The sequence below is a fragment of the Aedes albopictus genome, chromosome 2 (genome assembly GCF_035046485.1).
Source record: "Aedes albopictus strain Foshan chromosome 2, AalbF5, whole genome shotgun sequence".
NCBI classification, from domain to species: Eukaryota; Metazoa; Arthropoda; class Insecta; order Diptera; family Culicidae; genus Aedes; species Aedes albopictus.
In genome coordinates, this window is record NC_085137.1 from 283,945,247 (window position 1) to 283,970,945 (window position 25,699).

At 36.8% G+C, this 25,699-nt stretch overlaps 1 protein-coding gene across 6 annotated transcripts in view; it reads right to left on the minus strand.

Moving 5' to 3' along the window:
* The window catches only part of LOC109416493 (hillarin), a 61,264-nt gene extending 36,186 nt beyond the window's left edge, over window positions 1–25,078 (minus strand). Inside the window, exons 1-2 of one of the 6 annotated variants that reach the window (XM_062851968.1) lie at window positions 24,913–25,078; window positions 2,943–3,603 (exon numbers count right to left, since the gene is read on the minus strand). In XM_062851968.1, coding sequence (XP_062707952.1) covers window positions 2,943–3,131 — 189 coding nt within the window. In that variant the 5' untranslated portion in view covers window positions 3,132–3,603; window positions 24,913–25,078. Of the gene's footprint in view, window positions 1–2,942; window positions 3,604–5,229; window positions 5,710–5,780; window positions 6,015–24,912 lie in introns of those variants that run through there. The other 5 variants (XM_029873056.2, XM_062851969.1, XM_062851971.1 and 2 more) reach the window with 5 other exon arrangements.
* Window positions 25,079–25,699: the final 621 nt, after the last annotated feature.

Below are 25,699 nucleotides of genomic sequence, written 5' to 3' on the forward strand. Positions count from 1 at the left end.
ACGATTAGATTATTTTTCTAATAAAACACCAGATTCTCCAAAATATCAACATCGTTTCAAAATTCAAGATGCAAATTATAGTTCATTCAATTTCTCTCTAATTGACTTATATATAAATGTGTTTTGAAGGAAAGTAACAACATAGCCACCAATAAATTGAAAAAGTTATAGAATGCATATTAAAAATGGACCAATTTACTAAAAAATCGTGAAAAAATTAAAATCGCTATGATTTTGTCTCTTGTTAAAAATTTCAAGTTAAGTCAAATGTTTTCCAGAGTTTATTATATAAGTCATAAATGGTCAAAATTTCATTTCAATCGGTTTATTGAATCCGGAGATATAACAGCTCAAAGTTGGCTATCGGATAATTTTACCTTTTTCAAGAATTTTTATAACTTCGTGGAGAATGGCCCGATCTTTTTCAAATTTGAACCACTGATGCACAACTAGTTGATGCACTCACAGTAAAAATTTGAAAATATTTGATGCACTTTTCGAAAAGTTACAGCTAGTCGAACATTTTTTGGAAAGTGAAAATTTTGCTAGTCCAGATCATTTTGTCTATCCCCTGTATTTATTTTTGCATGTAACCACATAAACTATTGATTTAGAAAAACAAATTTTGTTTCTCCTCTGAGATGAACCAGCCTCGGGCTGAAAATCTCATAAATAAAGACATAAAAAAAAAAGTTTCTCGTATGTCGTTTCCCATACGTCGGTTCTCCGAACGCCGATTCTCCGAATGCTATGTTCTCCTAAAAGTCAGTTTTTCGGGAGATCCGTTTCCCCAAAACGAACATAGGTCTTGTATCATTTGAGCAGGTTTACCTATTTTGAGCACTTGCCGCTATAACTAAGTCAATTTCAATCTGATTGATTTGAAATTTTGTATACAGTTAGGCACGTACAGTATCCAACTCTATACAAATACTCAAATCAATCGGTTTGAAGTTGACTTAGTTATAGCGGCAAGTGTCCGAAATAGGTACACCTGCCCAAATGGTACAAGACCCTAGATACATTAATTTCTTATTCGAGTTACTCCGTGTTCAGCAAAGCGCGGCCCGCGAACCGCAAGTGACGCCTATTTTCTATATTGCCATAGAATTCCTTATAATGTTTCTTATGGAAGTTGTTTTACTTCCGAAATATTCAAGAATAAGGTGTTTCACAAATCGGTCCATGTGGTCCAATACAAGCAGTTGAAAAAAAACAGGCTTGAAGAAGATCACTTAAGTCTTAAATGAACCACCTGCGGAATCAAAAAAAATGGTAGGGGATTTGAGGGCATAACATCCTCCGGGGCGACTTCACGCGATTTCATTATAATTGTGCAGATTTTCTTCAGATGCAAGCAATCTGAAATTGGGCAGATTAAGCCCAAGAACGGTTGGAATAATCGAAAGAAAAGCGTGGAAAATATTGATTTTCCACATTCGGAATTTGCAGTAGGGGAAGGTGGGGTAATATGCATCCCCTAAGCAAACGTGGCCCTGTAGCTAAGATTAAGATGATTTTATGGGTGTCTTCAGTTTTGAAAGTTAGTTTACTTATTTGACTAAGAGACGCCAACTTTTGGTCCGCGTGATATCAATTTTAGCGAATCAAATTTACAATTTAAAAAAGTGTTTCGTTTTGGGTGCTGAAAAACTGTTGGTGGGAGCGGATCTGGTGCGATGGTTAGAACACTTGACTATCACGCCGAGGACCTGGGATCGAATCCCACTCCCGACAAACTCGCAAAATGTGAGTTCTTCCTTCGGAAGGGAAATAAAGCGTGGGTCCCGTGATGAACTAGCCTAGGGCTAAAAATCTCGGTAATACAGATAAAAAAAAACTGTTGGTGGCAAAACGCACCTTGAGGTGGGGCAATACCACCTCTGGCATTTTCCGCTTTGAATTCTAATGAAACACCAGGCGGCTCCATTTTACTATTAACGGCAGCAAATGGAATGAGTAGGAGGCGAATGGTAGTTAATAGGTTGATTCCATATAATCAGCGCGCAATTGCTTAAATTGCGTGCGCTTCAAATTAGACAATCTTTCCAAATGAGGGAAATCATCGTTTATCACGCTTTTCATTCGAAAATTCTTCGCATTTTTGGGCTTGTCCGGCTCAGTTTTACGTCTAGTTTGCTTGCATCGAATGGAACTCCACTTATATAATGGAATAGCGCGAGGGCGTTTTGCCCCGGGGGTGCGTATTACCCCAGGTTACCCTATTCAGAATTCAAGCAATTGCGCACAGGTTATACGGTATCAGTTCATTAACAACTATGGTTTTCCGATACTCGAAAGTTGAAGTTGAAGACAAGGGAGTACACTACTCTCCAAGGCGAAATACACCCGTTAAATCAGCATAATTTGAGATTCACGACCACATATCTTTAGTTGGTGCTTTATGTCCTTCTTTCCAAGGTACTATGATTCGGGAAAATTAGCCATTCGAGAAAAAGTACCAATCGGGGAAACAAATTTCGGTGGATTGGCGTTCGGGGAAAACCATATCAGACAATCGTGGCCATAAAAAATCTGTTTTTTGGGACAACTCCTTCTCTCCCTTCGTACGGGATTTTCCTATACCTTATTTGTCACTCATGTGAGACCCCGCTCCCAAAAGCACAACATAGCTTCTAATTTGTATGAAGTTATCTTCAACACTCCACGCAAGGAAATGCTGTTTGATGTTACCTAATGTTCCTTACGAAACAAAACAAAAAATCGTTAGGGATGGAGGTATGGGCAAGAGTGGCCACTTATTTTTTACGTAACTTCTAAGTTCCATCGAAGGTTAACCAAATTTAATTAATTTGAATCCATTTAAACTGTTTGTGGAGAATTCTCACAAATTTCCCAAGTCAATATACATACCCAGCATTCTAAATACTATAGCATTGTACAATAACCCACGATCGTATAGTAATGCAATGGACACCTACCTCTTTGTCGTCGTGGTTGTGCTGGTTGTTGTAGTACGTTTTCAACGTGAGTTTTGTTCCGCATTTTTTACACTTGAAACAGCCGGAATGGAAAAAGGTAAAATCCTTGAGGGGCCCCACGCGGTCCACTTGGTAGACAATCTCGTTGCACCGTAAACACGTTGACTCGTAAAAATTCGGTCGATACATGTTGGCTCACTTCGGTGAATGGTTTTTGAACTGCGAAATCCACCGACCAGCCTGCACTCTTGTTTTCCAGACACTTTTTTTTGTTGTTGAAGTTTCCACTTACTGCTTTAGCTCCTTCGTGAGCGTATTATCACATCACACTACCGCCATCGAAGATCAAAAGTCCATTTTTTGGTTTCACTGCTTTTCTCACTTACACTTTCGTTACAGTAGCAAACGTTTCAATCGATTGGTTCTAGATTTTCCAGTGACGTTATTTATTACATATTCAGTGACCTACTACTGCAGCGGTTTTCCGAATTTCTTCTGATCTTCTTCTTTTTCTTCATCTATTCCATTCCGGTACCACGACTGGCCAGTTTTTTGTTTCTTCATTCGTCGTTCGCCAAATTGCGTTGATTACGCATGTAATCTCTTTTTAATATCTTTACTTCATTTTCATGAAATAAAAACTTTTTCACAATTTCGCTTTCTATAGGTTTTTACGTGCGGAAGAGGACGACATGTCGGACAGAAAGAAAGATAATGGAAATTATGAGTATGGTGTGATCACACTGAGTATCTGTTAACAGGACATAGAGAACTTGCAAAAATTCCGGTTTTATTGGTTTTACATTTTCTCCTTCGCGTCTTCCTCAATGGTGCTCACATTATACACTCTTCTATAATTGTGCAAATTATTCCGATTATACAGTTTACGCATTATTCTCAGTTGTTTGTATGTTTGTGTTATTGTTTTATAATCGCATGCATTAGATGCAAATTCAATCTGTTGAACAGACATATACTTTTTTCTTTTGGGGTTAACGTTGAACAATTCGTCATTGAAATCATCGTCATCATCAAATATTTGAAAGCAGTTTTTTCGTCCAAAACAAAAGTTTTTGCGATGAAAATGTATTCACTGTATTCCACATGACGAATGGAATGCAGTGAATACATTTTCATAATCATTGTTTTGATCTAGAGCAAAAAACTGTTTTTCATTTTCTGAAAAATGATGACGGATGCTTGAGCCTTAATCTTTCAGGCTTTGGTTTTATTTCATATAAGCTTTAATTTTTCGATCCATAAGAAATCAGGCTCGAGCATTTTGAGGAATCATCTGATGTACAATTTCATTTACTACCTATTTAGAGCAATATATATAGCCATATATTGCCATAAATAGCATAGCTTTTCAAAATTATCCATCCATAGTCTTTCAACTTTGTAATCGCCTTGACAACAAATCTCAAAAACTGCACACCCTTATTGTTCAGTAAAACGAAAAATAACCATAACCAAATATGAGCAGACGACACGCAAAGAGAAATGAGTAGGTATAGCTGACGAAAGAAGAGAAACAATCAAAAGACTTGAACGTGCAGTCGCGAGGGTAAGCGACGAACCTTGATTTTAGAGATGGGAAAATAATTTTTATGAAATGTGCCATCAGCATTCCGCCGCGCTCATTGCAGCGGTGATGCAGAGTGATGATGAGTCTTTACTTGGTCAGTAGGCGCGATTGTTTGCCTTGAATGGCTTGTTGCTAGTGAGGGCAAGTACTTCTGAAGATTGTTGTATTTCGAGTCTTTAACTGGTAAATCATTTGACTTGGTGTTTTGTTTACTTAAGGATCAACTGACTAAATATGTTTAAATTGTTAATTGCTTATACCACTTTGGCGGTAGGCAATTTTATTTTGAATTCACTATCTATGCTGAGTTATACTGAGAGGCAATGAATTGAATTGTACTATAAAGCTTGCGCAAAGCTGCATCATCATGCTTTATTCACACTGTTGATTCAAGTTTACTTCAGCTGCAATCAGTCAATTTCTGACACATCATGTTTTTTTTGCACAATTTCACTGGAACTGGTACAACTGGCATCATCATCATCTGTTAATCTCTACCACGAGCTTCGAACAGGTTCGCGAAAGCAGCACTCGTCACAGCAACACGTGTGAATATATGTATTCTATTAATTCCTGTTTCAAAAGTCATAAATTCGTCGGGAGAAAATGGGCAAAAATTTCACTTCAACCGTCGTTGTCGCGGCGGCGGTCATATCCGATTTTACTTCTGGTTATTAATTTTATTTCATTCACTTTTACCTCCTGCGACACTGCACTGCTGCTGCTGTAAAGCGAAATTACTTCTTCAGTTGCAATGTGTGGCTTTATTTTTTCAAAAACTCGTTTCACTCCATTCCATTTTTCATGAGACCGAGCAAAGAGCTGTTTTTCGCGGACGGTTTGTGCTTGATTCACCAACGTTTGTATCGCTTCGACTGACGATTCGTAACTACCATTGAGCACGGTTACGATGAAAAGACGTTGTGCTGACTTGAATCGGTTTTCCTTTTCGCTCGCAGCCAAACGCATACTGTCTCGCGGTATGGCATTTTTCTCTCTACATTTCTCCGGTTGGATCTCAAAATGCTCATTGGCTCCCCATTACTGCAATAATGAAATGTTGTTAACCCATCATAAACTTGTAACTGGATTATGCATTTTATATTCGATGACAGCATATTTTACATTTTCCGCTGGCAAACATATCAAGAGTTGACTAGATATTCGCAAATTCATAAGGGGAAAATTGTACCTAAAGCTGAATTTTTAGCAATTGTGAACGTAGAATTATGGAATTCAATTCCACTTACGGTTCTCTGCTAAATAAATGAGGGTGCACATATTTTGCATTCTTTTGAACACACAGCTAACGAATGACTTATCCAGAGTACCGATTGAATGCTACTGTGAGTATTTTCCACCTTGCACAGAGCTCATCGATTGATATCGATTCCATTACTATCATAAATTTAGTGCGCCCTGTGTTCATTCAAAGGCAATAATGGTTGCTCTTGTTGATTCATATATTGAATGGTCAACTACATCTAAACCATATTGCATAGCTAGTATATGCATATGAAATGCGTGCAGATTTATTTTAGGGAGCATCCATTAAGTACGTCACGCTAAAATTTGGAATTTTCAACCCTTCTCCCCCCGTTGTACGGATTTTTCCTATACTTAATACATTGCTTATCACACTTTCACGAACCCCCCCTCCCCCTAGGACCGTAACGTACTTAATGGATGGCCCCTTAGTGTTTTTGATATTGTATGTGCTACAGAATTGCTAATAATGCAAATGTCTTTTTTTTAATGTTAACGTTAAAAAAATGTCTATAAAAGCTGAAAAAATGAATAGTGATGAGTCGTGATAGCACATTTTTCCTTATGAATGCTATGTGGAAACTGAATTGCAATAAAAGAAGTTGCGGTGCGGTGCCAGTTTTTCTTGTTTTATCGATTGCACCTTAAATGCAATAATGCTTCATTTCTTCCGCATGTTGAGATTTATGTTGTAGCAACGATATATGTATATACTTGTATGTATACTTAAGAGAAAAAAAAACACCTAACCGTATGCAGGATTGAAAACAAAGAAGTGATGAGCAAAGCCATTTAAATAGCTTATCATCATTGTTTGTTTTAATCATTTGTTCTCTACTCTAGTACTAGGTAATGCCTTATCTAAAATTATCGGGATACAGAGATATGACTGTACTTCTGTAATGGATTAGAAAAATTGTCCAAACACTCTAGGATAGCGTAAAATGGGGTAAGACGCCATTTTTTAAACTTTCATCGTTTTCGATGTTAAGTAGCCTTATTTGTTAGGCATTCAAAGTGGTAACAGCAACCAAACAAACCATACATATTTGCTTGATACTTCAGTAGAAATATTCACTAAACTAATTTTCATCGATTTAAAAAACTGCTTCGTAAAACGAAAGTGGTGCATGCCATCTGTCATGGGGTAAGATGCCACTTTATGAAAACATTCAAAAATTACGCCCATCATTTTCGGGCTTTTCAGACCCCCTTTCGCTCCTCTGCCACGCTTTTGCGTATACTCAATAAATGGAGTGTTACACTGATCTAGACCCCCTCCCTCCTAAACGATGGTCGTCATATTTGAATGACCTCAAGCATGGATAGCGTAGGCATCAACAACCATCCGCCTCCATGCGTTTCGCCTTGGAAACACATGGCTGATGATAAAATTAGCAGAAAACCTTAATTGCAAGCAAGAAAACCCGGAAGTTACCAATTTTCATTGGAAAATCAAAAGATTTCCCATGGGTTTACCTGCTTGGCCTCCAGAAGGATGTTTTATGCATACAGGGGATGGCCAGAATGTTTGGGATAGGCAACTTTTTTATCCCATAAAAAAATTCAACATGCTGTAACTTTTCATAGAGTGCATCAAAAATTCTCAAATTTTGACTGTTTGTCAACCTATTATATGTGCATCATTGGTTCAAATTTGGGCTCGATCGATTAATTTTTCGCGAAGTTAGAACCGTTTGAATAAAACACTATTATTTAGACAACTAATTTTTGAACTGTCATATCTCGGAAACCAGTGAACCAAATTGAATGAATTTTTTAACGTTTATCAACAATATATTGATACTTAATACGACGTTATAAAATGTAATATTTTCTCACGGCGAATTAAGTTATACCGGATTGAAATTTTTATCCATATAGAGGAAAATAAGTCAAATTTACAATACCACACAAAAATTACTAAATGTGTTCTTCCTTCAATCTAAATAGGCTCTAGTATATCTGATTAGAGATAACTTGAGAACAGAAGTGGAAAATCTTTGGATATCAACACTAAAATTTATTGACATCGATGTAAAAATATAACATTTTTTCGAGAAAAATCCAAAAAGTGTCAATCCATGATAACTTTTTTCAACGTTAAAAAAGTACCTATGTTTTAATAGTTTGTGAAGCATTCACATATTGTTAGTGTACGTTCAAAATTTCATTCAGTTCGGTTCACTGGTTTCCGAGATATGACAGCTCAAAAATGAGTTGTCTGAAAAATAGTGTTTTACCCGAACGGTTCTAACTTTGCGAAATATTAATCAATCGAGCCCAAATTTGTACCAATGATGCACACATAATAGGTTAACAAACAGTCAAAATTTGAGATTTTTTGATGCGCTCTATGAAAAGTTAACGCTTGTTGAACTTTTTTGTGAGAGAAAAAAAAGTTGCCTATCCCAAACATCTTGGCCATCCCCTGTATATACATATATCTTGACACCATTTACTTATAATTATGATCAAAACACATTCGCCATAGGTCACCTTAACCATTAAAAAATAAGTCGATGAATCATTTCTTTTGAAAATTTTACGAGGAATTAACTCTTTGAAAACTGCGAAGTGATCTGACGCGTTTGAAAAAAAAAAAAATTATTGACCTTGGCAGAAATTGAAAAGAATTTCTGCAGCAAAATGTTTTATTTTCTGAATGTCACTGCAAAACTTTCTGCAAACACTTCTCCATAAAACTTTGGAACAATGCCCCAAATATTAGCGAAAATAACATTTTAGGTTAATTTAGTTACTTATATACTGAGAAGTTTTTCCCAAAAACTTCTTCCTGTAATTGACTTAATATTTTTATGTGTAAAACATTTAAGGACAAGGTATTTGGAGTACATAGCTCAAATTTTCTAGAGCACCGTTTTTTGGAACCGTTGAACGGATTCGGATGAAAATGCATCACGCTGTTGACAGCCACTGAACAATTAGCAGGATGCATTTTCAGCCATATTATTTCAACGGTTCTAAAAAACGGTGCTCTAGAATATTTGAGCTATGTACTCCAAATACCTTGTCCTTAACTGTGTAGCATGCATGAACCACGACCTCGCTGCACTCTACGACGAACCCGGCATTCAGGAGGTGAGCAAAACGAAAAGACACGAAAGGCAGGGCATGTTGCAAAAATGCCGGGCAGTAACCAGTAAACCGGCTATTGTGGCGTACTATGATTATTCAAGCATTTTGTACAATAATGCCCAATTTTCATCAGCAAAATTGCAAAACTGGTTTGCCATGTTTTGGTTGAAAGTTGATTTTTGTGAAATTTTGCCGGTGCAATCAATGTTTTCTGAGAATCAGTGAACCAAAACTAAACCATCGTGCAACAATAAATGATAAAGGATAAAGATCGTGCACCACGAGTTTAAAATTTTTTGAGCTCTGCATTGCGATTTTCGAGCGGTGACTTCGAGTCGCTAAACACTGCAACGCTGCTGAAGATCTATCATCAAACAGTTTCGATTTTGGGTTTGTAATAATTGATTATTCTCGAGTTGAAAAGTACGCAACATATTCAGCTTCCGTTTTGTCTGCAGAAAAAAAATCGAGATTATGTCATTAGTTTGGGATGAACAGAAATCGCCGCGCCTTCGTCATTGCTTGTTTGTGTGCCTCTTTTGTCTGACAATTCCCTTCACTGGTATGTATTCATATTTTTAGCCATTTCGTTCAGCCAAATTAAAAGCAACAGCGTTGACAAATTATTTTGTGCATCGATTTTCGTAATATTTTACTAGTGAAGTAAAGTAATGTCCTGATTTTATTACCTCCACGTTTTTCATTATTTTACTGTTATTTTTGAGAATAGATGTAGAAGGTGCGCTTTGCAGCGTTTGAAATACTGAAAATTTAGATATCTTAAACAGCTCATTACAAAAAGTAAAAGTCTATGAAAGCCTTTTGGATGAACCCAAAACTTTATCACAGTATTGCAAGATCGGCTTTAAATATGCAATGTACGCAGTCAAATGCTTGATTAGGTTTCCACGTCGTAACTTTCATTCATTGCAAATTTACTGTTGAATATCGTTCTTTTAAAAAAGTGTGCTGCGTTGGGGAACTGCGTTCATAACGCCCCCCGGGGGCAAAACGCCTTCACGCGATTTCATCATATTGTGGAGGGATTCGTTAGATACAAGCAAACTAGAACTAAAACTGAGTAGGTTAAGCCCAAGAACGGCTGCTATTGTCGAAAGAAAAGCGTGAAAAACGACGACTTTCCACATTTGGGAAGATTCCCTAATTTACAGCGCACAGAAATTAAGACATTGCGCGCTGATTATATGGAATCAAGCCATTAACCTTCACGTACCCGACTCCCTACAACTCATTTTCAAAATGTTGGCATTTCGTCAATTTTCATCCGATTTTTTTGAAGACGCCCTCAATTGATCATAAATTGGTGCTAGTTTATTATACTCAAGTGGCCATGTAACATATTGGACCATTCCGGGGGTATTCCGGATTGTGTTGGCAAAAAGTGATTATTTCGTTTGTTATTGTGTTTGAGCCATCAATTTTCAGCGAATTTTTTGTGGTGAACAGCGAAACACAACTGCGATAACCAGATTTGAATAAGTTGGCCCATCCGGATCCCCGTGACAGGTTCCGCGGGGCCTCATTGGGGACACTACTGGATTTCAACCTAAACATGCCGTGCGACATATCAATGTTCATGATTTCGAATGACTAAGTCAGAAACAATAGACTGAAGTCTGTATCAACTAATATGGCCAACCTGGAATATCTATCACAGGTTCCGCGGAAATGTAATTGGGGACATTTCTGGTTTGCAATCAAAACATGCGACGCGACGTATCAATCTTCATGATTTCGAGAGAATGGGGCAACAAATATTGACTGAAGCATGTAATAACTAATATGGCCGCTCCGGAATACCTAGATCAGGTTCCGCGGGGGCCTCTCAAACACAATAACACACGAAATAGTTACTTTTAGCCATTTGGCATTACATACAACTCCCCCACCCCCTGACCCCAGTACAATCCGGAATATCTCCGGAATGGTTCCGGATATTACACGACCACTTGAGTGTAACAAACTCTCACCAATTTATGATCGGTTGAGGGTGACTTCAAAACAATCGGATGAAAATTCACGAAATGCCAGCATTTTGAAAACGAGTTGTTAGGGTTCGGGTACGTGAAGGTTAAACCACCACGCGCCTCCTACTCCTTCATTTGCCGCTGGGAAGAGTTCGATGGAGCCCCTTGGTATTTCACAAAAAAGTCAAAGCGGGAAATGCCAGCGGGCGTTTTGCCTCACCCAAAAAGGCGTTTTGCCTCCTGCAGTTTCCCGGCACCTAAAAAGTAACACTTTTTTGAATTGTTTATTTGAATGGGAAATTTTGTGGACACGCGGGTCAAAAGTTGAAGTCTCTTAGGTAAAGGCGGAAACTGCTCTCCAAGGCAGAATACAAACTTAAAATGAGCATCTTTTGAGGTTTACGACCACATATGCTTAGCCGGGGCGTTATGCCTCTCTCTCCCCTATTAGTGATTCTATATTTTATTTGAATACGTATGTTTTACATAAACAACATCCTCAAAATATTTAGAGCAATACCATGATAATTTTAGACGCCAAAATTAATACGAGACTTATAAATAGTAACTAATAAGAGGTCTTCCATAGTTTTGGGAAAAATCCAGCTTCTAGGGACTTGAGAGGACCAGTTCATTATCAAGATTTTTCATGAAAACAGAAGAAGCTCCATCCGGTCCTGGACCTTTGGAAACATCAAAACTGTGTAATGCTTTAATGCATTGGATTCGATCAGCAATAATGTCACTAGGGATTGACTAAAAATCACGATCAAAAACAGCGAATAAATCACAAACTTCTTGTGAGCTACCACCTTTTCTGGGCTAGAAATAATAAAATTTTATTTTAATTTTACAACAATATCAAGTTTCAAGTTTAACAAAAAAATGTAAAACAGATGGGTTCATAAACTAGATTTTAAAACACAATGTTTTAAAGAAATTTTCCTAAAAAGCAGAGCTGCTAAGTTGCACCAATACTTCTGGGACACCCTAGAGTTCTGACTTTTATAACCATTTTAAATTACCGCCTGTCGAGTGACATTGGGCCTGGGGTCTACTTCTACATGAAAAAAAAACTACATAATTGGGAAACAAATTATAACAAAATCATCTACAAATAAGGGTTCGTGTTAAGAGAGAATCCTGAAGATTGAACAAAAAAATCAGCTTATGCAAATGGGAATGATCTAACCTGCTATGTAGCATGAACTTATCCAGCTATTGCATCTGTCATTGATTGATTAGTCTAAGGAAATTTCGGTTTAGGAATTACACATGCTCATTCATCTTTGTTACACGAGCGTTTTAGAGCAGTAGCCTAACTTTTATCTAATTTCGACCAGTCGTCGTAACAGCTGAAAGGCAAATCAATTTAATTTTTCTCGATTCGCGAAATAACATCATAACAGGAATTTACTTTCACCTGTTGCTGGTAGTTTGGTGCAGCCAAGTGTTATAACCGCGGCGGCGGCTTTGCTTCTGTTGCTGTGTTGCATGGTTGTGTGAGTCGAGTTCATACATATGACGGTTTTCGGGCGGCGGTGTATTTTCCCTCTGTGTCCATCCAATAATCGTTTTTTTTTTTTTCGATAAAAAGCATGCTCATTTCCATCTCGAAATTCACTTTCAATATTTGTAACGATATAAAACCCGGGGGTAATAAACTATGATAGGGTGGGTATCGATGGTTGCTCATGACACGGATCGTGGGTTTGCATTGAGGAAATTGAATTGATTGGTTTTCCGTATGATGACGGAAAATTGAGGAAAGCTGTTGTTACAGTTCAAAGCTTCCGTGAATGTGAATTTTCCGTTTTGCAAGCAGTTCAATAGTAATAAATTACACATTTTTCTGAAGATGGCAAGTGCTTTAGAGTCAATACACGTACCATTTTCATTCTGTGATCTACTAGTATATTATGTGACTAAATATGATTTTAAATTAGCATCATTTTACGATGATGAAACATATAATTACTATCATAAGGGAGCATCCATTAAGTACGTCACGCTAAAATTTGGAATTTTGTAACCCCCCCCCCCCCCCTTTCCCCTTGGTACGGTTTTTGCCTATACCTATTACATTGCTTGTCACACTTTTACAAACTCCCTCCCCCCTAGTACCGTGACGTACTTAATGGATGGCCTTTAAAATAGTTGATTACTTGTGTGTTGTTATGTTTTATAACGACCACAAATCTGAAATTAATACAGGGTATTGGTTCCCTTATCAAGCATGTGGCTCCCATTTTCATCCAACGAAGAACAAAAAATTGAAGCGCTGTTTGTTTTGTTTCTTATTTTTGTATTTTTTGTTTGAAGTGATCACCCATGAAAACAAAAAGAGCGGAATCAATCGCTTGTTTTCGAATAGGATGAATATGGGTGCATGAGATTACTGATGGCACACATACCCATATACGTAGTAAGATTATACAATGAATTACTAAAACATTTGAAAAATATAAGAATAATGTAAACAAAAAAAAATGTGAGAGGATTAAAGTTTGTATAGATTTTGTTTGGCACTGGTTTTGTCAGTGTTACGTCTGTTTGTCGGTGATTCTTGTGATATCAAAGACAGACGTAACACTGACATAATTTCCATCCCATATATTTTAAGATCCTAATTATTTAGACAGTTGATGTCCTCGACAAAGTTGTTTGGCTGGTCAAGAACTTTCGATTGATTGGGCGTATGATTTTACATCCTTCCACAGAGGGCATACAAATTTTTAGTTTCGTTTATCTCTGGATCCTAAATCATTAGAAAGATGGTTGCTTCGGTAAAGTTGTTTGATAGATCGGGGACTTTCAGTTTAATAGCCGTTTGGTTTGAATTTCTATCACACTGTGGCGCTAATTTCAAATTTTGTAAAAGCTTATCAATTGTATTATTTATCTTGAAAACATTCAACAAGCCGTAACTTTTTTAAAAAAATTTCAATAGTTTTCAAATTTTTACTGATAGTTCCGTAATTGCTACAAATATAGATAGTTATCTGTAATTGCTACAAATTTGTACTTGATTGGTTAGCTCTTCACGAAAATTGAGTGCTTCATGCAGAATATATCTTTTTTGACTGTCGTTCTTTTAACCCGTACATCTTAGGACTAATAAGTGAATCAAATCAAATGCAATTTTTGACATTTATGACTAATATACTGCCCGTACCCGCATAACAGTAACATTCGACAAAAGTAGGCATTGAAGAAAATGGAGCCTAAAGTTACAACTTTCGCGAGTATGTATGGGAATAAACCGGAATTTAAAAAAATATCTTGTTTCAATATCATTAATTTTGCAATACAATTTTCTACAGCACTTCATGTATGCCAGATTAATCACTAGCAAATAAATAGGACCTAAGATGACACGTTTAAAAGCCCGTCTATTTTCTCAGTGTGACTGTTATGCGGTCACATTCGTCAATGAGACAAAATGACTTGCTGTTGATTTCATAAATCCAAGAACAAACTTTGAAATTTTATTCACTTAGTCCAAAGTACGTGTGATTTGATGATGATCTCCGATATAAAAAAAGATAATTCGCACCGTCTTCAGCCAGAAGCTACACAGATGCAATACATTACTTACATTAGACAACAGACAACACAGAACACCCAGTGGCCCAGTGATGAATTTTTCATTTGACGAAAAGTTTCCACCGACTGGAGCGGGAATTGAACCCACACTCCGAGGCTTACGACACGCCTAGACGGCTGCCGCCGCTAACCGCACGGTCACGAAGCTCACAAAATCGACTCAAATATGCAAATGTTACAAATATGCAGTTATGGACAGTATATTGGTCTTTGAATACCATTTGATTCGAACACAATATGTCCAAAGTGAAAAAAATCCAGCTAGTAGAATACTTTTTTGATGAATTCTAAGCACTTTCCAGCTTTTGCAAAATGGAAACTAGCGTCTTCTAGAAGCGAAATCTCGCATTAAATGGTAAATCAACTGCAGGTCCTTGATTTACCAAACAACTTTGCCGAAGAAACCGTCTTTCTAAGTAATCGGGATCCTGTGATGTATGTAATTGAAAATTTGTAAGCTCTATAGCGCCGCCTGTTGGTGGAAATTTAAACCAAACTAGCCATTAACTATAAGTCTTTGAACAACCTGACAACTTTGCTGAAGACAACAATTCTCGAAGTTTTCAATACCCTGAGATATATGAGATGATAATTTTGTCAGTGTTTCGTCTGTTTGCCTCTGATATCATAGCAAATGTCGGTTTGAGTGTCATTTGATTACGATTAAAAAACTTTACAAGATCGCAGTACGATTTCAGTTTACACACTTTGTAGAATTTGTATAGAGCGTAGATTTTGGCCCCCGTCTACAGTCTACGTAAATTATGAACGGGCCCTAATGGTACGCAATTTATAAATGGTACTTTAAAAAAAGCTCATATACAACGAGAAGGAATAGGTAGGGGTAGGCGGGGCATAATGAGCAGCTTGAGCATTTTGCCACCAATTCCAGTAAATTAAGTGTAACCAATGTGTAATTTTATCGTTCAATCCTCATTTGAACCTTAAGGCGAAACTGGAAGCTTTTCCTCATTTATTTTTGTTTTTAATTTTTTATTAAATAATGAAGCAATATTTTCAAAATCGGTTTTCGTACTCATGTAGAGTATGGATCAATGTATCGCCTGAATATTTTTCGTGTTGATAAAGTTTTCCATTTTTTCAGAAACCATTTTTTGTCAAATTTCGTTCAAAAATGATTTTTGCAATAACGGAAAACATTTTCCATCACGAAAAAGAATAGAAGATATCTTGATCCATACTCTACATGTGTACGAAAACCGTTTTTGAAGATATTGCTTTGTTATTTAATAAAAAATCAAAAACTAAAAAGTGAGGAAACGCTTCCAGTTTCGCCTTAACTGACAAAAGCTAATCGTTGAAATTCCGAATAAAGTTAAAAATGTTGTAGAATTTTGTGTTTTCAAAAACGTATAAAATCGTGAGTTGCGTTTTGGGGCATAATGAGCACCCTGGGTGGGGCAGTATAAACAATATCAGTTTTGTACACAATCAAATGCTAATTGACTATTCTTGTCAATGATAAAGCATACCGGCAACCATCAATGAGAATTTGAAGGGATTACGGGGTTTAATTTGTAGGGAACTGTGGGGTTCCAATGAGTCTTCTATTGAGGAATTTTTAAACGGTGATAATATACAGATACTGAGATTATAAAGCTAATAAATTGAAAATTACAGACAAAACCTTACTATATGCATCAAAACAGAGAAAACCAAAATATAAATTTGTTTGTTGAAGATGTTTACCATTTTCATTATTTTTTTCACTAGTTGCTCATTCTGCCCCACCCTACTACCAACTCTTTGAAGCATATTTTTTCAATAAAATAATTATACAAATAGTTCAAAAGTGTTACAAATACATTTCATTGGCCTAGGGAATATCAAGAAAATCGATAGATGCCCACTAAGTTGTGATTTCGATACACAAAACCTTATTTTAGATCACCTGATTCTTATAATATTTTCCCAGTATATGGCCACTTTACGCATTTTGATTAATATTTCAAGGTAAACGGATGTTTTGACTAATGTTTTGTCATCAACTCATTGGATTTTAGATAATAAGGCTACAATCAAGCAACTTATTTTGTTAATTTGAAGATTTACAGTGAAAATACAAGGTGCTCATTATGCCCCGCCTACCCCTATATAATTACGTTTGTCCACTGCCCGGGAGACTTGATCTTTTTCACAGAACTTTTTTTTTCGTGACGTTACAACGCAAATTTCAACCAGGTGAAACTCAGGCATTTACTTTCTTTTAGTCTTATTTGAAAGATATTCTAAAACATAAAGACCACACAAAATTTCATGTTTTGAACTTGTAAATACAGAATACGAAATTTTAAAATGTTGATTCTTCGTTACGTTACAACGCTTAAAAACCTATACCTTGACCAGCCATATTTCAGAGTTGTTAAGTATTAGAGTTAAAATTCTATGTATGCTAAAAAATCTACATTTATTTATCTGTTAATGATGGAAAACTTTTGAAAAATCAGTGTGTTAGTGTTTGAAATACGTCAGCTTTGATGAAAGGTGTGAATAAATGCCTTAAAATCACGATTTTATTGTTAATCTTACTCGACGTTCAATAAATATGAGTATTGTGTTGTTCTTTACTATGTATGCATCGCTCATGTAAGGGGTGTGTATGGCAGCATAATCGATCGCGTTCGCTATTGTCTCGCGTGAAAATCAAAACAATAGATGCGCGAGTGTTTAGTGTTCAGTATTGTGTTGTTTTTTTGCTGAGTATTCTGTTGTTTTTTTTTTTTACAGAGAAGAGCATTAATCAAGACATGATGATCGGCATTGAACCATAAAAACCACACAACAATTGATGAGATCTTTCCAATATTAATTATTCATAAATAATTCTACTTCAGTATATGTTTGCTATTTTCAACATCCTTTCGTCTATTGGAAGCTGCTTCAGTTCTGGGCTCTTTCTAAGTTGATGAAGGGATTTATAAATGCCTGCAAGGACTTGGCCAGGTGTGTGGAGCTGAGTGAATCTATGACGTACTGGCACACTTTTCCAGACGACTCCCCCTTCCTCAAAAAGTTGGACGTAGTTTGTGAACGCTTCCAGTCTATTCAAACGAGAAATAATACTTTATAGAATTATTTTCGCTGATTTCGATTTTTTTTAGTTTGGAAAATACATCTTTTTTTTCATCTGTGTTAACTAGATTTTTAGCCCTAGGCTAGTTCATCTCGGGACCCACGCTTAACTTCCCTTCCGAAGGAAGAACTCACATTTTGCGAGTTTGTTAACCATCATACCAAGTCCGCTCCCAAAAAAAAAAAAAAAAATAAACCACGATCAATATTATTTCGTATAACCCTATAAGGGAACGTCCATCAATTACGTCACGCCTTTAGGGGAAGGGGGGTTCAGTAAAGTGTAACAACCCATACAAAAATTTCAGAGGTCCCATACAAAAAGTGTGACGTAGGGGGGAGAGAGGGTTGAAAATTGACAATATTTGCGTGACGTTATTTATGGGCACTTCCTAACAAGAAAATGTGATCACATCACTTCGATTTTATACAGCTGGTTAGCTGCTTTTGTTGCTCCGAAAAATCGTTTCAATGAATTGACAGGCAGTAAATCAGGCGATGTCACTGAAGGTGTTTCAAATCGATTTTTTCTGGCTGACGTCAACCTTACTCACGATGTGGCGGTTTAAAATACCACGCCAAAAATTTACTAATAAAAATACACATATGTGCACACGTGCTCAGTTGTCGTAAATAAATTAACACGCTTTGCGCCTTTACACGCATCGGAGTAAAAACATGATGATATTTTCTCCTGGACTACAGTTTTGTCCAATTACCATCACTTAACTAAACCGTAAGGGAAGCGGAATTGTTCTAAGGAAATAACGAAGCCTATAAAGATGGCGTTAAGTTCCAAGTTAAATCTGATTGACCAACTGAGATTTAGTAGTGATGGTCTTTGTGTTTATTTCTAAAGATGTTTAGAACCACTTTGGCCATTCATACATCGACAAACAATTCAATTCCGAATATCCCAAATTACTTATTTAATATTGAATACAGCTATCCTTTCGTAACGGCAGAAAGAAGCCAGCAGCGCCACAAAAATTCAATCCGGTAAAATGTAGTGGGAAGCTAGATGGTGGTAGGTGCCACCAAAGATCTACATACGAGAATGTAGATTACTAAACGCTGCCGCTGCCGCCCTCGCATTGGTTGTCGCCATGTGATGTCGCGTCTATTCATTCACCTTTTCCGAGACGAGACGACAAACTACACCCACATAATGCAATTAATCGAACTTTATTATGAATGAACGTTTGTGGATTCGGAACATATGGAGGCTAGTCACCGATTGGCACCAGTCAACAGCGTCGAGAAGAATAGGTGAAACCGAGGGTGATTTTATTGAACCGCTATTATGTGCACAGCGCAGTGTACCTAGGATAATTTATTGAACAGCAGATCTACGGTAAATAAACACACGTTCGTAGAGGCCAACAGTCTTCATAACGCAGGCGTAACCTTGAGGTAAGCACTACGGTACATCAAACTTTTCATTATCGTTTGATTGGAGAAATTGAGTTGTTGGATTAGTCTTCGTTCATGTTTCCTGTCTTGCACGAGTGAGTACAGAAACATGATGATTAGTACAGATTTGCAAGCATGGTTCCTGAACGCGAAGGTGGATAACCTCGCCATAGTATATCTGTAGAAGGAAATTTTATCAAAAAGGGTGAGAGAAAGCCCTCAATCAAAATCGAATCAGTACTAGCACAGACAAACGTACACGACGATGGAGAGAAGTTACGCATATTTGGCAAGGCGTGAAACAACAGACAGGAAAATATACGTCATGAAGAAGATTCCACCAGACTTGACACAACAAGTACGGTGTGAGTTCCGAGAGCGATCGCACACCTTTTTTAATCTATCCGTAACAATGAAGCAATAAAATCAAATCCATTATAAGGTTTGTTTGTCTGTGGTGTATATGTCTAGGATAAAATACTGATTGACTGTTAAATCAATTTTTAATCGCATGCTTCAAAAACTGAAAGTTTTGATACTATTCACTTCGACTCAAATTGATAAAATCTCAAATCTTAAAAGTTTTTCCAAATGTGGTCGTCTATGCATTTACGTTATAATACGTAAAGCATAATAGGGTAAGAAATCTAGCTTTGAACTAGTCAAATTGTAATCTTATTTTGAACCATTTCAAAATTCTTTGAAATGACACACTTTGTGCCAAAAAAGTTGGTAAATGGCTTTCCGTAATATAACCTGGTAGCACAGACAAACAGACGTCTCACTCTACCCACTCTCCATCGTTTCCCTTTTTAACGGATTATTCAAATATTCTGTAGTTCGTAAATCTCTCGATCATGGCGCTCGCATAGTTTTTGCTCCTGTTTGACGTTTACCCACTACGGCCATCTGTTCAGTGAGTTTGCGAAACACAGCGTAATAAGCATTGGGCAATTATATCTTTGTGACGATGATTTTAATCGCAATTTGTTCCATGTGATACGTCTGTTTGTCTGTGAAAGCGCAATACGTAATACGTTAATTGAAAGCAAATTCATCGTAGAATTGACCAACCGAATTATATTCCACATTATTTGTCATAAAATTATGTAATTTACGTATTTACCGTATGCGTGATAATGTTTGCACCATTGTACAAATAAGGTTCGCATATTACCTGCACACACAATGTCTTGATTTTTTTTGCATCCATGTAAGCTTTAACTCACGGTAGTTGTGGTTTGTCCACGCTCAAATGATAAAAATGACCTCTTAGAAGTATCCAGGTGGTTCGTGAAACGGTCTTAGACAGAAAAAACGCAAAGGAAACTATTCTCGAAGGTGTCCACTGGTCATCCAAAGTTAGCATGGATTACGAAGGCTGACGCTGCCATCAAAAAAGAGGTTTGGGCGAATTATGTCCCTCAATGAAAAAAAACGCGAATTTAGCTATTTAACGGCATGGAAGATCGAAAAGGAAAATTATGGAGGCCTGGAAAAAACTCACATGAATACCAATGGCGTCCGTGAGAAATGAGTAGCGCCATGTACGAAAGTCTTGAATTTGCTCGAACACAGCACCTTTTTTTCGTTTTCCGAGGAAAGCATGTTTACTAACGATCCAGTACAAAATTCCAGAACCAATAGCGATATTAAATTTCATTTGCATAATAATGTCTACACTACCCATTAGGTAATGTCAAAATAAAAAAAAAATCTCAAAAATTTTGATTTTTAACTGACACTTCCACGGTGACTTTAAAGCCACTTTGTGACATTTGCGCGTGGACAAATCACGAGTAGGTTGCCACTTAGTCATTGTGCAAGTTTCAAACTAAGAAAATAAACAGCTGAGATATTAACGAAAGAGAGGGAAACCAAAGAGAGCCTCTCTTCTGTAGATAGGACCTTTAGACATGTTTGGCTTGAATTTATTGTATTCACAAGTGAAACTGGAACGTTATGCTACGATGGTGCAAACTTTATCACGCATACGGTATTACTTAGAAAATCTTATCCTGAATTGAACCATTTGTAATCCAGATTTAAACTAGTCAGAAGGGCGAGCTTCCAGTGTTGGCCTGCAGATTGCGCTAGTGATTACTTTTGAGGGATGGAAAGTTTCAAATTTAGTTTCCAAATTCCTAAAGAATTCCGAACATTCTCAGTCAAAATTCCATTGTTTAATGAATAATAGTTTGAGAATTAGCAAATCCATGTGAATTTTAGTTGTTTAGCATGAAATTGGCTCTTGTGGGAATTGCTCGAGCTGCTGCCGCCAGTAGTTCAAATCTAGATTAAAATTGATTCAAATTTTGATTACGATGGTTCAAACTAAGATGTGACTCATTATTGGTAAATAATTGAATTTTTCAATGACATTTTGTGCAAATGTAAACTTTTTACCACTTTACGAAAAGCTAATACCCGTGGCATTCATATACCTGAGCAGTGAATCAAAATTCAACCATCGCGCAACAATAATGACAATGTCGCAACCTGTATTCGTTGCGACAATCCACCCAATGCGACATAAGATTGTCCCAACTTGAAAATAATAGGATAAACATCGTACACTACGAGTTTAGAGATTTTACAGCCTTGCATTGCGATTTTCGAATGGTAACTTCGAGTAGGTAAACACTGCAACTCTGCTGAAGATCTATCATCAAACAGTTTCGACTTTGGGTTTGTATTAATTGATTATTCACGAGTTGAAAAGTACGCAACAAATTCAGCTTCCGTTTTGTCTGCAACAAAAAATTTCGAGATCATGTCATTATCTGTTACCAGTAGGGATAAAGAGTAATCGTCACGCCTTCTTTGTTGCTTGTTTTGTGCTTCTTTTGTCTGACAATTCTCTTCACTGTACCTGAGACTTTACTGTAGAAAATTATTTCCATGTGGGAGAAAAAATCAGTCAAAATTCATGATGCTTCAGAAAGCCGCAATTCGGTTCAATTCATGATTACTTACCCTATAATTTGGTTTTTAAATTTAGAATAATGTTTTGATTTTTTTTTATTTATACAAAAGAGCACCTTTTTTAAGCAACTATTATTTTTACAGATTTGAGGAACTTTATATTCATACCTAAAACCAATAGCAAAGAGATTTTTTGAAATCACCTTTTGAAAGCTGGACAACTGCTTGACAGCTCCACCTAGTACAAAATGCGCCGAGGCGTGATTCGACAAATCGCTCCCATACAAACTTCAAACTTATTTTTAAATAGGTTCCCGAGCACCAAAATTCATGAAAATTTGAATTTAGCATGCAGATTCAGAATATGCAATTATCTCAACAGCGCTAAAGAAGCCAATTGATGACGGGGCATCGAACAATCGGGAACTGTTGGCCCACCCATGTGGTGTATTATGGTTCAAATGCCTTAGAACATAAATGCCGAAAGGTTAGTTTTTGGAACACATTTGGCTTTCACGAATTTTAATAATTTTTGCTCAACTTTTACAGCATTGATGTCAAAGAAGCAAATAACCTCAAGACATTATAGAAGATGATGCCGTTAAAGAATATCCAACTTAATACGTATATTAGGGTGTTCCAGAACAAATTCTATCAAAAAATCATTTTTTTAAGATTTTTCGAATTACAAATCTGCAGCACCACCCGAGCCGGAACGAATAACTGCCACATAACAATATCATACTAAAGTCAGGTATCATACCAAAACAAGGTTTTGCTTATTAATCGAGGTATTCAAAATAGCTTATTTATTGTGTAGGTATTGCGTCACCAGCCGAAAATACCTCACTGAGTTATTTGATTGGTATTGAGGACTGCTTGAGGTATTATTCAATAATTGAAAAATCGCTATTTGTATGGAAAAATCGTTCATTATTGTTGATGTATTGCAAGACCTGGTGTTATTATTCACCAGCTATTCGTTAGAAACTCCCAAGTTATTATTTTAGGTAGTTGACCTCTTATGAAGGGCTCTTCAATGCCTTATTCAGGTTGTAGACATTTGATTTTGCATACCTGATTATGGTATTGCACAGCTATTTTTTCCTGCTCGGACATGGGTGCTCAGGACTGAAATGTGATAATTACATATCACAATTTTTGTCGATTGAGAGAGTTAATTTTATGGCATACATTGTTCGAAAAACTTGTAGCCAATAAGTATATCTTTCAATTTGTGCGGGAAGAATTGATGTTCTACAAGTTATAGTGTAGTTATGGTTTTATGAAATTCAAAAATTGTCGAAAAACGCAAAATTGATATTATGCACTTCTTAATTTCAATGAATTTGGCTGAAATTTTGCCCAGTTACTTTTTTTTCGGATGCGTATTAAAACATGGAGGTGGACTTGAGAATCAGAGAACATTTTTTAAAATTGGACAGGCTTAATAATCAATTTTAGGCATGAAAATCAAAGATGGTTCTGCTCAGATTTTATTCAATTGATTTGATAGATTAATTATGTTAAACATAATTTAGAAATCAGCAACACAAACTGATATATTATTTATATTTTTTTGCAGAATTCTTCACATATAAAAAAGAAACATTTATCAAAAAATTTCACCATAGAAATATTGGATGGTGTTTTTGACTTGATTGGAACGCATGAAACAATTGCGACAATTCGAATGAAAAAGTAGAAACATATGACAAACTTGTACGAACACATGTTCGATACACTGACTGTATCAGAAGGCTGGCTTCATAAGCACCTTATCCTTTATTTGGTTTTATTTTAGGTATTTGTGCCATTAATCTGAAGAACTATCAAATAGTGATCTCCAGCTCAAAACATTTTCTTTTTGAGTCTAAATGGTTGGAAATCCTAAAATGAGAGTTCAAAACGAAACAAATATGTCGTGAGAACTAATTACTGTCAGTCCTATGTGTTTTCAGTACGCTTATTATTTTAATTTCTTATTGATTCGAAGACTCCAACTGTAGGCAAAACTAAATAAAAGTTCGTCGCTTGAAAATCTTTTTCTGCGCTGCATCAAATCATCGTAAATTCGTCATTTCTTTATTTACAATTTTTTGCGAAACCGCCATGTCTTTGTGAAGAAAACTCATAGACGTAGAAAACACATACGAGCTCGGTCATTTCATACTTTGTTTTTCACCAACACAAATAATCTGCAGCGATTCACGCAAACATTTACAGTGATGTGCCGTTGAAGTACTTAAGTCACATTTTAGTGTTTTCTCTACCACCAATGAAACTTGGAGCCATCGACTGATTCTACCATGCCGCATACAACTGAAATGGCACAAATCGATGATGGTGGTTATTCTGCGTTCCAACCAATTCCGAATAGAGCTTTCCGTCCACCAGCGATAGAGCTAAGTGCATGTTCATGAATATCCAGCTAATAAATCTTTCACCGTATTCGCCTAATGAACACAGGTGCAATAACTGCTCCCCCTGCAAGTTGTATAATCGCCAGTCGGTTGTTTTTATGTTTAATCTCCATGTTAGTTCGCAGCATAAAGTTATTAATTGCTTAATGAATTGGAAATGGGATGATTACACTCCCCAATCTGGTCAGCAGCGTACGAAAGAGAGATACATACAAGAAGAATGGCCGAGTAAACACGACTGATCGCCTGTGCTTTTGAAGGTCTTAATCTCGTCGCAACACATGCCTTTTCCCCATCTTTGCTCAATACTTTGGAATTCGATGAAGTAAGTCACTAAGCTATGTGTACGGTGCATGATGTAAGCACAGAGTTCAGAAGAACTATTGGAGAGCTGCTACTTCTCAACGCAGCTCAACATAGTTCTCACAGCATCACGGCACCCAGTCATCGGATTGGACATATTTTTCAACTTGCTGTAGTAATCACACTTTACAAATGTAAGCCCAAACCGGAAAATCGCAAGCACATTAATGAATTGGCTTAATTGGTAACACTAGTCAAACAAACACCGATCCACCATTCCGCAATTGTTGCAACGTTATTTTTGTCTCAGGTCGCACATATGCTCTTCACTTGGATAGGACAGACCAAATCGCTAACAGTACTTGGTAGGAAAACCCGTCCGCCGCGAATGCAACAAACGTGACGATATCTGGCGAGCGCAGAGTTAATACTGCCGACTGATGACGAAGTTTCTAGTTGACTCTAGTTGATGATGATTTGCTTAACGGGCTAAGCTTGCAGCTTATATGTTGGCAACGATGATTGCACGTGAGCTTTGCTTTTTTCATGAAACGAAAACTATGCTACTGAAACTTTAGCGGTGCTCTCTGTACGTTACTTGTCTTTCTGTTGCATACACATAGGCGAACCTGTTTCTATGCTTTACACACGTAGACTAGTAATGTCTTGATAGTCAATTCTTGCAACCCAGTGAGGTCTGGTCTGCCGCAGATCCTGGTAAGATGTTGGGCTTCATGAATTTGATTAGGGGTAGGCGGGGCATTATGGACACCCGGGGCAGAATGGACACCCTCAATATTTTGAAATATGCGAACTTTTTTGAACTTTTAATGAATGGAGAATATAGTCCATTTGTCTAAAACGTAGTTTCAGGAAAGAAACATTCGAAATTAAAATTATACTTGATTTTACACGAAAAAGTTGCGTCCTCTGTTTTTTGTGCATGGAAATTATAATTTTCACACCATCTAAAATAAGATTCAGTGAATTATTTATTGCAGGTAGATTAAAACCTGATATTTCTAGAACACATGCAAGTAGTTTTGCTGTATC